Below are 19,072 nucleotides of genomic sequence, written 5' to 3'. Positions count from 1 at the left end.
GAGGCTGAGTCATTTAAAGCACATGTTGACACGCTGTTGACTAGCCAGGGTGTTGAAGGTTATGGGTAGAAGGCAGGAGAATGGGACAGGGAGGGATAGTAAATCAGCCACGGTGGAATGCCAGAGCTGAGTCAATGGGCTGAATGGCCTAATTCTGCTCCTATGTCGCCTTTTCTTATAACCAGAGGATATTGAGGGAAAATCTCCTTCACGGGGGAATGGTGACATTTTGAGGTAGAAGGTATGATATCAGAGGAGGCACATTAAATCTGATCAAACACTGGGGAACAGGGGTCACTGGGGGACGGTGTGAGGGAGCTGGATTAACGTCAGTAGGGATACAGTCAGTGACACGGGGCAATGGGAGAGAGGGGTCACTGAGGGACGGCGTGAGGGAGCTGGATTAACGTCAGTGGGAATACAGTCAGTGACACAGGACACTGGGGAGAGGGGTCACTGAGGGACAGTGTGAGGGAGCTGGATTAACGTCAGTGGGGATACAGTCAGTGACACAGGACGATGGGGGAGAGGGGTCACTGAGGGACGGCGTGAGGGAGCTGGATTAGCGTCAGTGGGGATACGGTCAGTGACACAGGACGGTGGGGGAGAGGGGTCACTGAGGGACGGTGTGAGGGAGCTGGATTAACGTCAGTGGGGATACAGTCAGTGACACGGGGCGATGGGGGAGAGGGGTCACTGAGGGACGGTGTGAGGGAGCTGGATTAATGTCAGTGGGGACACAGTGACACAGGACATGGGGGAGAGGGGTCACTGAGGGACGGTGTGAGGGAGCTGGATTAACGTCAGTGGGGACACAGTCAGTGACACAGGACATGGGGGAGAGGGGTCACTGAGGGACGGCGTGAGGGAGCTGGATTAACGTCAGTGGGGATACAGTCAGTGACACGACGGTGGGGGAGAGGGGTCACTGAGGGACGGCGTGAGGGAGCTGGATTAACGTCAGTGGGGATACAGTCAGTGACACGGGGCGATGGGGGAGAGGGGTCACTGAGGGACGGTGTGAGGGAGCTGGATTAACGTCAGTGGGGATACAGTCAGTGACACGACGCTGGGGGAGAGGGGTCACTGGGGGACGGTGTGAGGGAGCTGGATTAACATCAGTGGGGATACAGTCAGTGACACACGACGGTGGGAGAGAGGGGTCACTGAGGGACGGTGTGAGGGAGCTGGATTAACGTCAGTGGGGATACAGTCAGTGACACAGGACATGGGGGAGAGGGGTCACTGAGGGACGGCGTGAGGGAGCTGGATTAACGTCAGTGGGGATACAGTCAGTGACACGGGGCGATGAGGGAGAGGGGTCACTGAGGGACGGCGTGAGGGAGCTGGATTAATGTCAGTGGGGATACAGTCAGTGACACAGGACGCTGGGGGAGAGGGGTCACTGAGGGACGGTGAGAGGGAACTGGATTAATGTCAGTGGGGATACAGTCAGTGACACAGGACGATGGGGGAGAGGGGTCACTGAGGGACGGCGTGAGGGAGCTGGCTTAATGTCAGTGGGGATACGGTCAGTGACACAGGACGGTGGGGGAGAGGGGTCACTGAGGGACGGTGTGAGGGAGCTGGATTAACGTCAGTGGGGATACGGTCAGTGACACAGGACGCTGGGGGAGAGGGGTCACTGAGGGACGGTGTGAGGGAGCTGGATTAACGTCAGTGGGGATACGGTCAGTGACACAGGACGCTGGGGGAGAGGGGTCACTGAGGGACGGTGTGAGGGAGCTGGATTAACGTCAGTGGGGATACGGTCAGTGACACAGGACGGTGGGGGAGAGGGGTCACTGAGGGACGGTGTGAGGGAGCTGGATTAACGTCAGTGGGGATACGGTCAGTGACACGGGGCGATGGGGGAGAGGGGTCACTGAGGGACGGTGTGAGGGAGCTGGATTAACGTCAGTGGGGATACAGTCAGTGACACGGGGCGATGGGGGAGAGGGGTCACTGAGGGACGGTGTGAGGGAGCTGGATTAATGTCAGTGGGGATACAGTCAGTGACACAGGACGATGGGGAAGAGGGGTCACTGAGGGACGGCGTGAGGGAGCTGGATTAACGTCAGTGGGGATACAGTCAGTGACACGACGGTGGGGAAGAGGGGTCACTGAGGGACGGCGTGAGGGAGCTGGATTAACGTCAGTGGGGATACAGTCAGTGACACGACGGTGGGGGAGAGGGGTCACTGAGGGACGGTGTGAGGGAGCTGGATTAACGTCAGTGGGGATACAGTCAGTGACACACGACGCTGGGGGAGAGGGGTCACTGAGGGACGGTGTGAGGGAGCTGGATTAACGTCAGTGGGGATACAGTCAGTGACACAGGACGCTGGGGGAGAGGGGTCACTGAGGGACGGTGTGAGGGAGCTGGATTAACGTCAGTGGGGATACAGTCAGTGACACGGGGCGATGGGGGAGAGGGGTCACTGAGGGACGGCGTGAGGGAGCTGGATTAACGTCAGTGGGGATACAGTCAGTGACACGACGCTGGGGGAGAGGGGTCACTGAGGGATGGTGTGAGGGAGCTGGATTAACGTCAGTGGGGATACAGTCAGTGACACAGGACGATGGGGGAGAGGGGTCACTGAGGGTCGGTGTGAGGGAGCTGGATTAACGTCAGTGGGGATACAGTCAGTGACACGACGGTGGGGGAGAGGGGTCACTGAGGGACGGTGTGAGGGAGCTGGATTAACGTCAGTGGGGATACAGTCAGTGACACAGGACGATGGGAGAGAGGGGTCACTGAGGGACGGGGTGAGGGAGCTGGATTAACATCAGTGGGGATACAGTCAGTGACACAGGACGATGGGGGAGAGGGGTCACTGGGGGACGGTGTGAGGGAGCTGGATTAACATCAGTGGGGATACAGTCAGTGACACACGACGGTGGGGGAGAGGGGTCACTGAGGGACGGTGTGAGGGAGCTGGATTAACGTCAGTGGGGATACAGTCAGTGACACAGGACGCTGGGGGAGAGGGGTCACTGAGGGACGGCGTGAGGGAGCTGGATTAACGTCAGTGGGGATACGGTCAGTGACACGGGACGCTGAGGGAGAGGAGTCACTGAGGGACGGTGTGAGGGAGCTGGATTAACGTCAGTGGGGATACAGTCAGTGACACGGGGCGATGGGGGAGAGGGGTCACTGAGGGACGGGGTGAGGGAGCTGGATTAATGTCAGTGGGGATACAGTCAGTGTCACAGGGCAATGAGGGAGAGGGGTCACTCAAATCCAGTGTGAGCTGGATTTTCACCTGTTGACGCTATCTGTGTCTGTCGTTTAATCGCCTTTGTCTCGCTAGGGTCATCTTGGAGAGCGATCCCCAACAGGTCATTCAGAAAGTGAACTTCAGGGTAAGTGGACACGCTGGAACGTACGTTTCGAGCCTTTGCTGATCACTTGGTAGTGACTGTAATCTTCTCTTTCTTCTGTTCTTCCTCTCTCTCCCCTCCTCTGTCTGTCTGTCTCCATCTCTCTCGCTCTCTCTTTCCGCCCTGTCCCTGTGTCAGGCGGTGTCTGAACCAGCCTACGGCTTCGTGCTCTTTGACTACTTAACGAGTGGCAGTAGCTCTGACAGCCGACTTCTGAACTAGCGGCAGGGTACACAGGTACAGGGGTGGCACGCGGGCCAGTGCCTGGTCAGCATCGGGCGGGGCGCTGCAATCCCACGCACACCAGATTCAGGCGTCCTGTCGGGGAGGCCGAAGGTGGTTGGAATCAATCGGCCGGGCAGTCAGCTTCCGTGGAGGGGGAAGCCCGAGTCAATGCTTCGTGTTATCTCCCGCACCAGATCACTGGCCTTCAACCAGGGCTCTTTCCGTTCGGCTTGTCGAGCCCTGGTGCGTGATCTGAGCTGTCACAGCAAGCACCGCGCTTTACAGTCACGGGCGACCCGGGTTCGATTCCCGCCTCTGCCTGTCACGAGTTCGTACCTTCTCCCCCGTGACCGCGTGAGTTTCCTCCGGGTGCTGTGTTTCCCCCTCTCAACACTCCGAAGAGGTGTGGGTTAGTTGGTTAATTGGTCGTTGTAGATTGGCCTGTGTTTAGTCTCGGTTTAAATCGGGGCATTGCTGAACGCTGCACCTTAATAAATCAACCAACCAATGAAGAAGCAGGTTCAAAACATATATAAATATATTAAATGTACCCAGTGACTCAGCCTCCACAGCCGTTTGTGGCAATGAATTCCACAGATTCACCTCCCTCTGGCTAAAGAAATTCCTCCTCATCTCTGTTCTAAATAGACATCCTTGTATTCTGAGGTTGTGCCCTCTGGTCCTGGACTCCCGCACTATAGGAAACATCCTCTCCACATCCACTCTATCTGTGTCCTCTGGTCCTAGACTCTCCCACTATAGGAAACATCCCCTCCACATCCACTCTATCTGTGTCCTCTGGTCCCAGACTCCCCCACTATAGGAAACATCCTCTCCACATCCACTCTATCTGTGTCCTCTGGTCCTAGACTCCCCCACTATAGGAAACATCCTCTCCACACCCACTCTATCTGTGTCCTCTGGTCCTAGACTCCCCCACTATAGGAAACATGCTCTCCACATCCACTCTATCTGTGTCCTCTGGTCCTAGACTTCCCCACCATAGGAAACATCCTCTCCACATCCACTCTATCTGTGCCCTCTGGTCCTAGACTCCCCCACTACAGGAAACATCCTCTCCACATCCACTCTATCTGTGTCCTCTGGTCCTAGACTCCCCCCACTATAGGAAACATCCTCTCCACATCCACTATATCTGTGTCCTCTGGTCGTAAACTCCCCCCACTACAGGAAACATCCTCTCCACATCCACTCTATCTGTGCCCTCTGGTCCTAGACTCCCCCCACTACAGGAAACATCCTCTCCACATCCACTCTATCTGTGTCCTCTGTTCCTAGACTCCCCCACTATAGGAAACATCCTCTCCACATCCACTCTATCTGTGCCCTCTGGTCCTAGACTCCCCCCACTACAGGAAACATCCTCTCCACATCCGCTCTATCTGTGTCCTCTGGTCCTAGACTCCCCCACTATAGGAAACATCCTCTCCACATCCACTCTATCTGTGTCCTCTGATCCTAGACTCCCCCACTATAGGAAACATCCTCTCCACATCCACTCTATCTGTATCCTCTGGTCCTAGACTCCCCCACTATAGGAAACATCCTCTCCACATCCACTCTATCTGTGTCCTCTGGTCCTAGTCTCCCCCACTGTAGGAAACATCCTCTCCACATCCACTCTATCTGTGTCCTCTGGTCCTAGACTCCCCCACTCTAGGAAACATCCTCTCCACATCCACTCTATCTGTGCCCTCTGGTCCTAGACTCCCCCACTATAGGAAACATCCTCTCCACATCCACTCTATCTGTGTCCTCTGGTCCGAGACTCCCTCACTATAGGAAACATCCTCTCCACATCCACTCTATCTGTGTCCTCTGGTCCTAGACTACCCCACTATAGGAAACATCCTCTCCACATCCACTCTATCTGTGTCCTCTGGTCCTAGACTTCCCCACTACAGGAAACATCCTCTCCACATCCACTCTATCTGTGTTCTCTGGTCCTAGACTCCCCCCCACTATAGGAAACATCCTCTCCACATCCACTCTACCTGTGTCCTCTGGTCCTAGACTCTCCCCACTACAGGAAACATCCTCTCCACATCCACTCTACCTGTGTCCTCTGGTCCGAGACTCCCCCACTATAGGAAACATCCTCTCCACATCCACTCTATCTGTGTCCTCTGGTCCTAGTCTCCCACTGTAGGAAACATCCTCTCCACATCCACTCTATCTAACCTATACAGTATTCAATAGGTTTCAGTGAGATACCCCCTCATTCTCCCAAGTCTTCCCGCAATGGGCAAGCATCGGCCCTCTCCTCAGCTCTCGGACGTTCACTTCCGAGCCTGCACCTCACCTCACTCTGCAAGACTTTGATCTGCTTTGCCGGTATGAAAAGTGCTCTCTGACCGAGATTTTAACGTCCTTTTCAGGTTGACGACACGCCTTTAACGGAACAGAGTATGTCTCAGGTGAGACCGCTGAAATCGCGTCCCACTTTCTGCTTCTCCCCCGTCCCACACCCCCACCGCAGTTTTTCGGAGGGGGAATACAGGTGACTGTACGCCAGCCCCGCTGCCTGACCCTCCTCACTGGCCTTGGGGCAAGACTCTACAGGGCCTAAATTCTGAGGAACAATTTGAACGCAGGATGCGTGGGTGTGTGGCCGTGTGTGTGAGCTGTGTGTGTGCAGACCAGTGCACACGTAGGCGGCGCAGGTGAGGGTCGCAATCCTCCCCCGCCACTCAGAGCAGGAGATGACCCCCCGCCCCGAAAGTTAGGGTGAGGGTTTCTGTTTGTGTGGGGTGTTTTTTTTTGAATGGAGGGATGGACACTGGTTGTACAGGGCGGGGATGACCCAAAGGAAACCCTTCCCAGAGTACTCAGCCCTCTGTGACGGTGCTCGGGGTGGGGGTAGATGAGAGCAGGAGGGGACTCGAGTGGAGGGGGTGAGGTGATGGCAGGAGGCACCGGAATTGGGCAGGGACGATGGTGTTAGGGAGCTGGATTAACGTCGGTGGGGATAAGGTTCGGGGCATTTCAGAGACTCTTGGACAGATACATGGATGACAGAGGGAGGGAGGGGTCAGATTGATCTTGGAGTGGGTTAGAAAGGTCAGCACAGCATTGTGGGCCGAAGGGCCGGTGCTGTTCTAGACTGGGTGGCCACAGCTGTAGATTATCAATGAAAGTATCTAATCAGCAACTCAACGCATAAAAGCACGCAGGCACGGTCAAGAGGTTCGGTTGTTGTTCGGCCCAGGCATCAGAATAGGGGGAAGAAATGTGATTTAAGTGACTTTGACAGTTGTGGGGGGGGTGGGTTTGATACTGCTGATCTCCTGGGATTTTCACGCACAGCGGTCTCTGGAGTTCACAGAGAACGGTGAGAGAAACACCTTTAAAAAGTCCAGTGAGCGGCAGTTCTGTGGTGGGGGAACACCTTGAGAGGTCAGAGGAGAATGGCCAGGCTGCTTCAAGCTGACAAGAAGGTGACAGTAACTCAAATAACAACAGTGGTGTGCAGAAGAGCGTCTCTGAACAAAAAAAATGCAGCAGAGAAGCACACTTTATTTGGCTCTTTACTAACATTGCCAATCTGCGTACTTTGAGTTAATTGCCCAGTGGTTCAGCACCAGCCTTGGTCATTTTGACCCCCACCCCCCCTACCACCGGCTGCCCCCCCAGTCCTGAGCTGCCCCCGTTCCAGGGTCACAGATTCAGCTGGTGGATCCTTCTGGCCCCAGGGGTGAACAATGGAGCTGCAGCGCCACCTACAGGCCGCGGGCAGAATCAGAGCAACACACACACATACAACACACCCACACACAGACACACACACAACACACACGCACATACACACACACACAGACACACACACACAACACACACGCACATACACACATACACAACATACAACACACCCACACACACAGACACACACACACACTCACAGACACACACACACCCACACACAACACAACACACACACTCACAGACACACACACACACACACATACAACACACCCACACACAGACACACACACAACACACACGCACACAGACACACACACAGACACACACACAACACACGCACATACACACACACACAGACACACACACACAACACACACGCACATACACACACACACAACATACAACACACCCACACACACACTCACACACACACACACACACACACACACACACTCACACACAGACACACACACACTCACAACACACTCACACACACAGGGGAAGGTGCCTGCGTTTGACCAGTCTCTCTCTCTTTCACTCACACACACACACACACACACACACACACACACACAGGGGAAGGTGCCTGCGTTTGACCAGTCTCTCTCTCTCTCTCACACACACACACACGGGAAGGTACCTGCATTTGACCAGTCTCTCTCTCTCTCTCTCTCTCACACACACACACACACAGGAAGGTGCCTGCGTTTGACCAGTCTCTCTCTCTCTCTCTCTCTCACACACACACACACAGGAAGGTGCCTGCATTTGACCAGTCTCTCTCTCTCTCTCTCTCTCTCTCTCTCTCTCTCACACACACACACACACACACACACACACACACACACACACACACACACACACACACAGGGGAAGGTGCCTGCATTTGACCAGTCTCTCTCTCTCTCTCACACACACACGGGAAGGTGCCTGCATTTGACCAGTCTCTCTCTCTCTCTCACACACACACACACAACACACACACACAGACACACACACACAACACATATTCCTATACACACATTTTCAAACTCTCTCTGACACACACACACAGACACACACACATACAGACACACACACACAACACACACGCACATACACACACACAGACACACACACAACACATACTCCTATACACACATTTCCAAACTCTCTCTGTCTCTCTCTGACACACACTCACAGACACATACACACACAGACACACACACACCCACACACAACACAACACACACACACACACACACACACACACACACACACTCACAGACACACACACACCCACACACAACACAACACACACACTCACAGACACACACACACACACACATACAACACACCCACACACAGACACACACACAACACACACACAGACACACACACACACAACACATACTCCTATACACACATTTTCAAACTCTCTCTGACACACACACTCGCAGACACACACTCACACTCACACTCACACACACATACACACACACATACTCACAGACACACACACACAACACACACGCACATACACACACACACAACACATACTCCTATACACACATTTCCAAACTCTCTCTGTCTCTCTCTGACACACACTCACAGACACATACACACACAGACACACACACACACACACACACACACACACACACACACATACTCACAGACACACACACAACATACGCACACAACACACACACACATACAGGCACACTCACACACACAAAGACACAGATACACACACAGACACACACACAGAACACAGACACGCACACACACACACAGACACACACACACACCCACACACACACTCACACAGACACACACACACACACACACACACAGAACACAGACACGCACACACACACACAGACACACACACACACACTCACACAGACACACACACACTCACACACACAGAACAGACACACACACACACACAGACACACACACACACTCACACACACAGAACAGACAGACACACACACACACACAGACACACACACACACTCACACACACAGGACAGACAGACAGACACACACACACACACACAGAACACAGACACGCACACACACACAGACACACACGCACACACACACAGACACACACGCACACACGCACACACACACACACACACACACACACACACACACACACGCACGCACGCACGCACACAATGCTAGTGGAACTGAACAGGCCAGGCTGTGTTTATAGAACAAAAAGTAAGGTCGCCGTTCAGGGCCAAAACCCTTTGGCAGGACTTAAATGCCCCTAATGTATCTTCCTCTACCACCCCACCTCCGGCAGCGCATTCCACGCACCCACCACTCGCTGTCAAAAAAAACCAGCAGAGACACACCCCAGGTGAGGGACGATGTAGGTGGATGGGGAGAGGTAATGAAGAAAGAAGCTGGGAGGTGATCGGTGGGTAAGGTAAAGGTCTGGAGAAGGAAGAATCTGATAGTAGAGCAGAGCGGACCCATGTGAGGTAGGGAAGGAAGAGGGGCACCAGGGGGAGGTGATAGGCCGGTGAGGGGAAGAGGTAAGAGGCCAGAGTGAGGGAATGCAGGTGAGGGAAGGTGGGGGGAAGGGGAGGGGAGGGAAAACGGAAGTTGGAGAACTCGATGTTCATGCCATGAGGTTGGAGGCTCCCGAGGGGGAACACAAGACGTTTCTCCTCCAGCCTCATCGCGGCAGTAGAGGAGGCCGCGGACCGACCCGTCAGAACGGAAATGGGGAAACCCATCGAAATGCTGGGGGGGAGGGACGAATGGACAAGGGAATCGGGATTGGGTTTACGACCAGTGGCATGGTGTGAGTTTTGTGATAGCAGTGAAGTGCATTACATTAAACAGAATAACTGTAAATAACAAAAACAAGGTATATATAAATTAAACAGTGCGAAGAGAGAGTAAATGTAGTCAGGTAGTGTTCATGGGTTCGATGTCCATTCTGAAATCTGATGGCGGAAGGGAAGAAGCTGTTCCTGAATCGCTGAGTGTGTGTACTTTCTCCCTGATGGTAGCAATGTGAGGAGGGCGTGTCCTGGGTGGTGGGGGACTTTAGCTGCCATCACCTTTTGAAGGTGTCCAGGATGCTGGGGAGGCCGGTGCCCATGATGGAGCTGACTGAGTTCACAACTGTCAGCAGCTTTTTCCGATTCTGTGCAGTGACCCTCCCATACCAGACGGTAATGCAGCCAGTCAGAAAGCTCTCCTCGGTACATCTGTAGAAATTTGCCGGTGTCTTTGGTGACGTAGCAAATCTCCCCAAACTCCCAATGAAATATGGCCGCTGTCAAGCCTCCTCTGTATTTAAGGAGGCCTCTGGTGTGTTGGCTTTCATCCACCATGGGACTGAGTTCAAGAGCCGAGAGGTAATGTTACAGCTGTATAGGACCCTGGTCAGACCCCACTTGGAGTACTGTGCTCAGTTCTGGTCACCTCACTACAGGGAGGATGTGGAAACCATAGAAAGGGTGCAGAGGAGGTTTACAAGGATGTTGCCTGGATTGGGGAGCATGCCTTATGAGAATAGGTTGAGTGAACTCGGCCTTTTCTCCTTGGAGCGACGGAGGATGAGAGGTGACCTGACAGAGGTGTATAAGATGATGAGAGGCATTGATCGTGTGGGTAGTCAGAGGCTTTTTCCCAGGGCTGAAATGGCTAGCACGAGAGGGCACAGTTTTAAGGTGCTTGGAAGTAGGTACAGAGGAGATGTCAGGGGTAAGTTTTTTACGCAGAGAGTGGTGAGTGTGTGGAATGGGCTGCCGGTGACGGTGGTGGAGGTGGATACAATAGGGTCTTTTAAGAGCCTATTAGATAGGTACAGGGGGCTTAGAGAAACAGAGGGCTATGTGGCAGGGAAATTCTAGGCAGTTTCCAGAGTAGGTGACATGGTCAGCACAACATTGTGGGCCGAAGGGCCTGTAATGTGCTGTAGATTTCTGTGTTTCTCTGTATTGCTTCAATATGTTGGGCCCAGGATACATCCTCAGAGATGTTGGCACCCGGAGACTTGAAGCCACTTACCCTCTCAGGCACTGATTCCCTTGATGAGGACTGGTGTGCTTTTCTTGGCCTTCCCCCTGACTGAATTCCAGTTCCCTTCTCCCAGTAACGCGCACCAGTGTCGCAAAGGCCGCTGTGGACGCCAGTCCACAATATTTAGGCTTGGAGTACCTGTTCTACCACTTAATGATACCCTGCCTTGGAAGAGACTTTATTCTATATCCGTACCTTTGCAAGGATTAAGCAGCAAAGTTTGGGAGACAAACTGCACCTTCGAACAGTTGTTGCTTGCTGCCGTTGGAGAGGTCCTAGAGGCGAATAAACCCAGGAAAGAAAGGGTTAATGTATGGTGGACCTGGGCCTGTACTGAATGGAGTTTAGAAGAATGTGGGGGATATCTCTTTGAAATGATTAAAAGGTCTACATAGAGTGGATGTGGAGAGGATGTTTCCTACGGTGGGGGAGTCTAGGACCAGAGGACACAGATAGAGTGGATGTGGAGAGGATGTTTCCTACGGTGGGGGAGTCTAGGACCAGAGGGCACAGATAGAGTGGATGTGGAGAGGGTGTTTCCTATAGTGGGGGAGTCTAGGACCAGAGGACACAGATAGAGTGGATGTGGAGAGGGTGTTTCCTGTAGTGGGGGAGTCTAGGACCAGAGGACACAGATAGAGTGGATGTGGAGAGGATGTTTCCTATAGTGGGGGAGTCTGGGACCAGAGGACACAGATAGAGTGGATGTGGAGAGGATGTTTCCGATAGTGGGAGGAGTCTAGGACCAGAGGATACAGATAGAGTGGATGTGGAGAGGATGTTTCCTACAGTGGGGGGAGTCTAGGACCAGAGGGCACAGACAGAGTGGATGTGGAGAGGATGTTTCCTATAGTGGGGGAGTCTAGGACCAGAGGGAACAGATAGAGTGGATGTGGAGAGGATGTTTCCTATAGTGGGGGAGTCTAGGACCAGAGGGCACAGATAGAGTGGATGTGGAGAGGGTGTTTCCTATAGTGGGGGAGTCTAGGACCAGAGGACACAGATAGAGTGGATGTGGAGAGGGTGTTTCCTGTAGTGGGGGAGTCTAGGACCAGAGGACACAGATAGAGTGGATGTGGAGAGGATGTTTCCTATAGTGGGGGAGTCTGGGACCAGAGGACACAGATAGAGTGGATGTGGAGAGGATGTTTCCGATAGTGGGAGGAGTCTAGGACCAGAGGATACAGATAGAGTGGATGTGGAGAGGATGTTTCCTACAGTGGGGGGAGTCTAGGACCAGAGGGCACAGACAGAGTGGATGTGGAGAGGATGTTTCCTATAGTGGGGGAGTCTAGGACCAGAGGGAACAGATAGAGTGGATGTGGAGAGGATGTTTCCTATAGTGGGGGAGTCTAGGACCAGAGGACACAGATGGAGTGGATGTGGAGAGGATGTTTTGGATGGTGGACAGTCAGGAAAGGGGAAGCCATTGCAGAATACCCCTGTGGCCGTTCCCCTCAGTACACTTGAACCCAAGGGTGGGGTGGGGGAGCGGCCAGTGTCCTTGTGGACGTGTTTGTTGAACTGTTGGGGGCGGTTTGTCTTCCCGTTCGAGCACAGCTGGTGCGCTGAGAGTGGGTCCAGGGTTCATGGTATGTTCCCTGTGTGAGATGTGGGAACTCTGGGAGACCTGCAGTCTCCCTGATAGCCACCCCTACACAAAGTGCAACGAGCTTGAGATACGTGCTAGGGGACGGGGGCTGCAGCTGAATTACCTTCGGCGGATACGGGAGGATGAGGAGGCGGGAGGTAAGGAGGCACTCATCCCTAAGTTGCAGGAGACAGGTATAATACTGCACAGAAGGCTTTGGCACATACTTATACGCAGCTGGGGGTGTGCTTGAGACTTTTTCCACACAGCACTGTAGTTGTCAACGTGGAGTGTTGAGCGAGTTTGTAAATCTGGCGGGAGCAATGGATGTTGGGAATGGCGAGGGACAGGTGGCAGGGAAGGAGTGCCAGCAGTTGGGTTAAGACACACCCAGCCCTGAGACACCAGGCAAGGCCATCTGATTCCAAACAATTGGTCGCAGACATAGAAAACCTACAGCACAATACAGGCCCTTCGGCCCACAAAGCTGTGCGGTACATGTCCTTGCCTGAGAAGTTACCTAGGCTTACCTGTAGCCCTCTATTTTTCTAAGCTCCATGTACCTGTCCAGGAGTCTCTTAAAACACCCTATCGTATCCACCTCCACCACCACCGCCGACAGCCCATTCCATGCACTCACCCCCCTCTGCGTAAAAAAACTTACCCTTGACGTCTCCTCTGTACCTATTTCCAAGCACCTTAAAACTGTGCCCTCTTGTGGCAGCCATTTCAGCCCTGGGGAAAAGCCTCTGACTATCCACACGATCAATGCCTCTCATTATCTTATACACCTCTATCAGGTCACCTCTCATCCTCTGCCGTTCCAAGGAGAAAAGGCTAAATTCACTCAAGCTATTCTCATAAGGCATGCTCCCCAATCCAGGCAACATCCTTGTAAATCTCCTCTGCACCCTTTCTATGGTTTCCACATCCTTCCTGTAGTGAGGCGACCAGAATTGAGCACAGTACTCCAAGTGGGGTCTGACCAGGGTCCTATATAGCTGCAACGTTACCTCTCGGCTCCTAAACCACGATTGATGAAGGTCAATACACCGTACGCCTTCTTAACCATAGAGTCAACCTGCGTAGCAGCTTTGAGTGTCCTGTGGACTCGGACCTCAAGATCCCTCTGATCCTCCACACTGCCAAGAGCCTTACCATTAATACTATATTCTGCCATCATATTTGACCTACCAAAATGAATCACTTCACACTGATCTGTGTTGAACTCCATCTGCCACTTCTCAGCCCAGTTTTGCATCCTATCAATGTCCCGCTGTGACCTCTGATAACCCTCCACACTATCCACAACACCCCCGACCTTTGTGTGAGGTGACTGGAGGGATGTGCAGGGGGGAATGTCAGGACTAAGTTATTTCACACGCACAGGGGTGAGTGGGTTGTACCCCTCCGTCAGGGCGGGTACATTTGGGGCATTTAAGAAACAATGGGGGGGAGGAGGGGTTGTGTTATGTGGGAGGGAAGGGTTAGATTGACCTTGGGGTAGGCTGAAGGGTCGGAACAGCATTGTGGGCCGAAGGGCCTGTTGTGTAGTGAGACCGCGGCGGCTGGCGCAATGCTTAACAGCGCCGGCTGTCAGGGTTCATTTCCCGCCGCAGCCCGCGAGGTGTTTGCACGCTCTCCCAGTGACTGGGTGGGTTCCCAAAGGGGTTCGGGGTTAGTAGGTTGTGGGTTTGCTGTGTTGGTGGGCGGGAACCCTGCCGACGATTGTGGGCTGACCCCTCCCAAACCCCCCCCCCACCCCCGGGACGACCCCGGACTGTGTCGGTCATTGATGCAAATGATGCATCGACGTCTCTGGGACAAGTAGAGCTGACCTTTGTGTGTGTGTGTGTCTCTCTCTCTCTCTCTCTCTCTCATGCTGTCCTAGGTCTTGCAGTCAGCAAAGGAACAGATCAAGTGGTCCTTGTTGAAGTAAACTTGGAATCCCCCCACTCCCCCCACCCCACCCCTGCCACCCACCCACCCACCCACCCACCTTCCCCTCGCCTGCTCTTCCCGTCCATCGAAGTCCACGCCACGGCCGGGTCCCGCCAAGCGTGACGTGCATCCCGGGGATGAAGATGAGAGGCGATCACGATCCGCCAGGGCCGACCCGCGTTGCAATTCCGCTGCCCCCCCCCCCAACCCTCCACCCCACGAGCTCGGAGGTGTCTCGGAGCAGCTCGCTGAGGGGCTGGTTCTGCCCCTGCCGTGCGTAGCCCGCTGCGAGAGACTCCCGTTACGCACGGGGTTCGGGGGGGTGGCGGGGTCCCAAATCCAGGGCAATTGCGCACAAGATGCCGGGAGAAACCGAGCAGGCTGGCCGGCAGCTGTGGCGAGGGGGAAAACGAGTCGACCTTTCAGGGCCGAGACCCCTCGTCGGGACCGGGAAGGAAGTGGTGCGGGGGGTGGGGGAGAGACCAGAATGAGAAGGAGCCGGGGGGCGGGAGGGGGGAATGGGAAGGAGGCAGGCGGGGAAATGTTAGGTGGCATTCGGATAAGGGCAAAGTCAACGTCCGGCCGGGAGCCAGAGGACCATGAGACACAGGAGCAGAATTGGGCCGTTCGGCCCATCGATTCTGCTCCGCCGTTCCATCAGAGCCGATTTACTATCCCTCTCAAAACCCCCCCCCCCCCATTCTCCTGCCTTCTCCCCGTAATCTTTGACACCCGGACAAATCAAGGCCGATCAATCTCCGCTTTAAATTGTTTTGGCTTCCGTGGCTGTCTGTGGCAAAGAATTCCACATTCATTCCTCCGGCTAAAGAACTTCCTTCTTATCTCTGTTCTAAAGGGGCGCCCTCTATTCTGAGGCTGTGCCCTCTGGTCCTGGACTCCCGCACTGTCGGAAACATCCTCTCCACATCCACTCTATCTGCGTCCTTTCAATATTCAGGTTTCAATAAGATCCCCCCCCCTCCCCATTCTTCTAATCTCCAACCAGTACAGGCCAGATCCATCAAACGCTCTTTGTACCTTACCCTTTCATAGCCGGCATCATTCTGCAGGACGCCCCCATCACCAGCACCTCCTGGGTCTTGTCATCTTCCAAATACGGTCTGACCGATGCCCAAAGACCACAAGGTATAGGAACAGAATGAAGGCCACTCGGCCCATCGAGTCTGTCCTGTCATTTCACCATGGCTGATCCGTTTTCCCCTCTCAGCCCCCAATCTCCTGCCTTCTCTTCCGTATCCCTTCACGCCCTCACCGACCAAGAACCTATCAACCTCTGCCTTAAATATACTCGGTGACTTGGCCTCCACAGCCGCTCGTGGCGACAAATCCCACAGACTCCCCACCCTCTGGCCGAAAGGCTTTTGCCTTACGTCCTTCCTTTTGTATTCCAGTCACCTGGAAACGACCCCAAAGGTCACCTTTCCCTCCACTCTGTCTCAGCCTTTTGGTGTTGAAAGCTAATTGAGTCTTCTGTGTGTGAAGCTGGGGTGGTGGGTGTGGGGGTGGAGGGGGAGGTATTGGGGAGGGAGGTGGGTGCAAAGTCTGACCCCTTGGGGGTGTGTTGCAGCCCCAGCACGGAGAGATGCCCTCCCCAGCGGGTGGGCAGTTCCTCTCAACCCGGGGGTGGCAGCCAAGTTTACCTGTTCCCAAATCATCCCCTGCGACCGCCGCTCTCCCCAGCCCCCTGCGGCGATTTGTAAATTTATATTAAAAAAAAACAAACCAATGGATTTTTTTTTAATGTATATTAAAATAAACTTTATTCATAATTAATTAAAAAAATCTCTGCAAGAATAAATCGTGCAAAGCCTTTACATTCTTAACAGAAGACATAGTGCGGCCCATCAAGACTGTCCACCATTCCATCATGGCTGAATTATTATCCCTCTCTATTCTAATTAGAGTGAGAGAAAAGTTCAGCCCAGAAACAGGCCCTTTGGCCCATCTAGATCATGCCAGACCGTTTAAACTACCCAGTTCCATTGACCTGCCCCAGGGTCCACAGCCCTCCACACTCTTCCCATCCATGTACCTACTCCAAACTTCTCTTAAACGTTGAAATCGAGCTTGCATGCTCCACACGACTCTCTGAGCGAAGAAATTCCCCCTCATGTTCCCCTTAAACATTTCACCTTTCACACTTAACCCATGACCTCCAGTTGTAGTCCCACCCAACCTCAGTGGAAAAAGCCTGTTTGCATTTGCCCCCTCCATACCCCTCATAGTTTTGTGTACCTCCATCGAATCCTGCCTTCTCCCCATAACCTTTGACACCCTGACTAATCAAGAAGCTGTCACCCTCTGCTTTAAATATACCCAAAGATTGGCGGACTGTGACGATGAATTCCACAGATTCACCACCCTCTAGCTAAAGAAATTCCTCCTTAACTCCATTATAAATGGACGTCCCTTTATTCCAAGGCTGTGGCTTCTGGTCCTAGAGTCCCCCACTAAGGAAACATCCTCTCCACATCCACTCTGTCTGTGTCTTCTGGTCCTGGACTCCCCCACTATAGGAAACATCCTCTCCACATCCACTCTATCTGTGCCCTCTGGTCCTAGACTCCCCCACTGTAGGAAACATCCTCTCCACATCCACTCTGTCTGTGTCCTCTGGTCCTAGACTCCCTCACTACAGGAAACATCCTCTCCACATGCACTCTATCTGTGTCCTCTGGGTCCTAGACTCCCCCACTATAGGAAACATCCTCTCCACATCCACTCTATCTGTGTCCTCTGGTCCTACACTCCCCCCACTATAGGAAACATCCTCTCCACATCCACTCTATCTCTGGTCCTAGACACCCCCACTATAGGAAACATCCTCTCCACATCCACTCTATCTGTGTCCTCTGGTCCTAGACTCCCCCACTATAGGAAACATCCTCTCCACATCCACTCTATCTGTGTCCTCTGGTCCGAGACTCCCCCCACTATAGGAAACATCCTCTCCACATCCATGCAGAGGGGAAGAAGCTGTTCCTGAATCGTTGAGTGTGTGTCTTCAGGCTCCTGTACCTCCTCCCTGACGGCAGAGGGGAAGAAGCTGTTCCTGAATCGTTGAGTGTGTGTGGCTTCAGACTCCCATACCTCCTCGGTTTCTAAACCTTCTCAGATATCCAGTCCTCATTTATTTTCCTGTGACCCCCCTCCCTCAGAAGAGTGCATCACCTCACCATCCCAAGCATCTTTGGCACAGAAGCTCTTGTGGTGAAAACTCTTCCAGACAGCAACAGAGACTATCTACAAAAAATGAACCCAAGCAACACACACGCAGATAGAATCCAACCCAAGTGGCTTATACTGGTAAACACTCAGCAGGTTAGTCAGCATCTGAACAGAAAATCCTGCAAAAGGTACTGGATACGGACCAGTCCATTATGAGTAAAGCCTTCCTCACCATTGAGCACATCTACATGAGATGCTGTCATAGGAAAGCAGCGTCCATCATCAGAGACCCCCATTGTCCAGGGCTTGCTCTCTTCTCACAGCTGCCATCAGGAAGGAGGTACAGGAGCCTCAGGACCCACACCACCAGGTTCAGGAACAGTTATCACCCCTCAACCATCAGGAAGGAGGTACAGGAGCCTCAGGACCCACACCACCAGGTTCAGGAACAGTTATTACCCCTCAACCATCAGGAAGGAGGTACAGGAGCCTCAGGACCACACCACCAGGTTCAGGAACAGTTATTACCCCTCAACCATCAGGAAGGAGGTACAGGAGCCTCAGGACCTACACCACCAGGTTCAGGAACAGTTATTACCCCTCAACCATCAGGAAGGAGGTACAGGAGCCTCAGGACTCACACCACCAGGTTCAGGAACAGTTATTACCCCTCAACCATCAGGAAGGAGGGACAGGAGCCTCAGGACCCACACCACCAGGTTCAGGAACAGTTATTACCCCTCAACCATCAGGAAGGAGGGACAGGAGCCTCAGGACCCACACCACCAGGTTCAGGAACAGTTATTCCTCCTCAACCATCAGGAAGGAGATACGGAAGCCTCAGGACCCACACCACCAGGTTCAGGAACAGTTATTACCCCTCAACCATCAGGCTCCTAAATCAGTGGGGATAACTTCATTCACCCCATCACTGAAATGTTGCCACAAGCTACAGACTCACTTTAATGGAAGCTTCCATCTCTT

General features: G+C 53.4%; 1 protein-coding gene across 1 annotated transcript in view; it reads left to right on the top strand.

Annotated features, from left to right (window-relative positions):
* Window positions 1-15,394, top strand: part of LOC140191850 (coatomer subunit zeta-1-like) — a 70,833-nt gene extending 55,439 nt beyond the window's left edge. The window contains exons 5-7 of the mRNA XM_072249642.1: window positions 3,315-3,366; window positions 6,009-6,047; window positions 14,850-15,394. Of these exons, the coding sequence (XP_072105743.1) occupies window positions 3,315-3,366; window positions 6,009-6,047; window positions 14,850-14,897 (139 nt within the window). The 3' untranslated portion in view covers window positions 14,898-15,394. The remainder of the gene's footprint in view (window positions 1-3,314; window positions 3,367-6,008; window positions 6,048-14,849) is intronic.
* Window positions 15,395-19,072: the final 3,678 nt, after the last annotated feature.

The sequence above is a fragment of the Mobula birostris genome, chromosome X, assembly GCF_030028105.1.
Source record: "Mobula birostris isolate sMobBir1 chromosome X, sMobBir1.hap1, whole genome shotgun sequence".
NCBI lineage: Eukaryota > Metazoa > Chordata > Chondrichthyes > Myliobatiformes > Myliobatidae > Mobula > Mobula birostris.
This window is presented reverse-complemented; position numbering and strand designations above follow the sequence as displayed.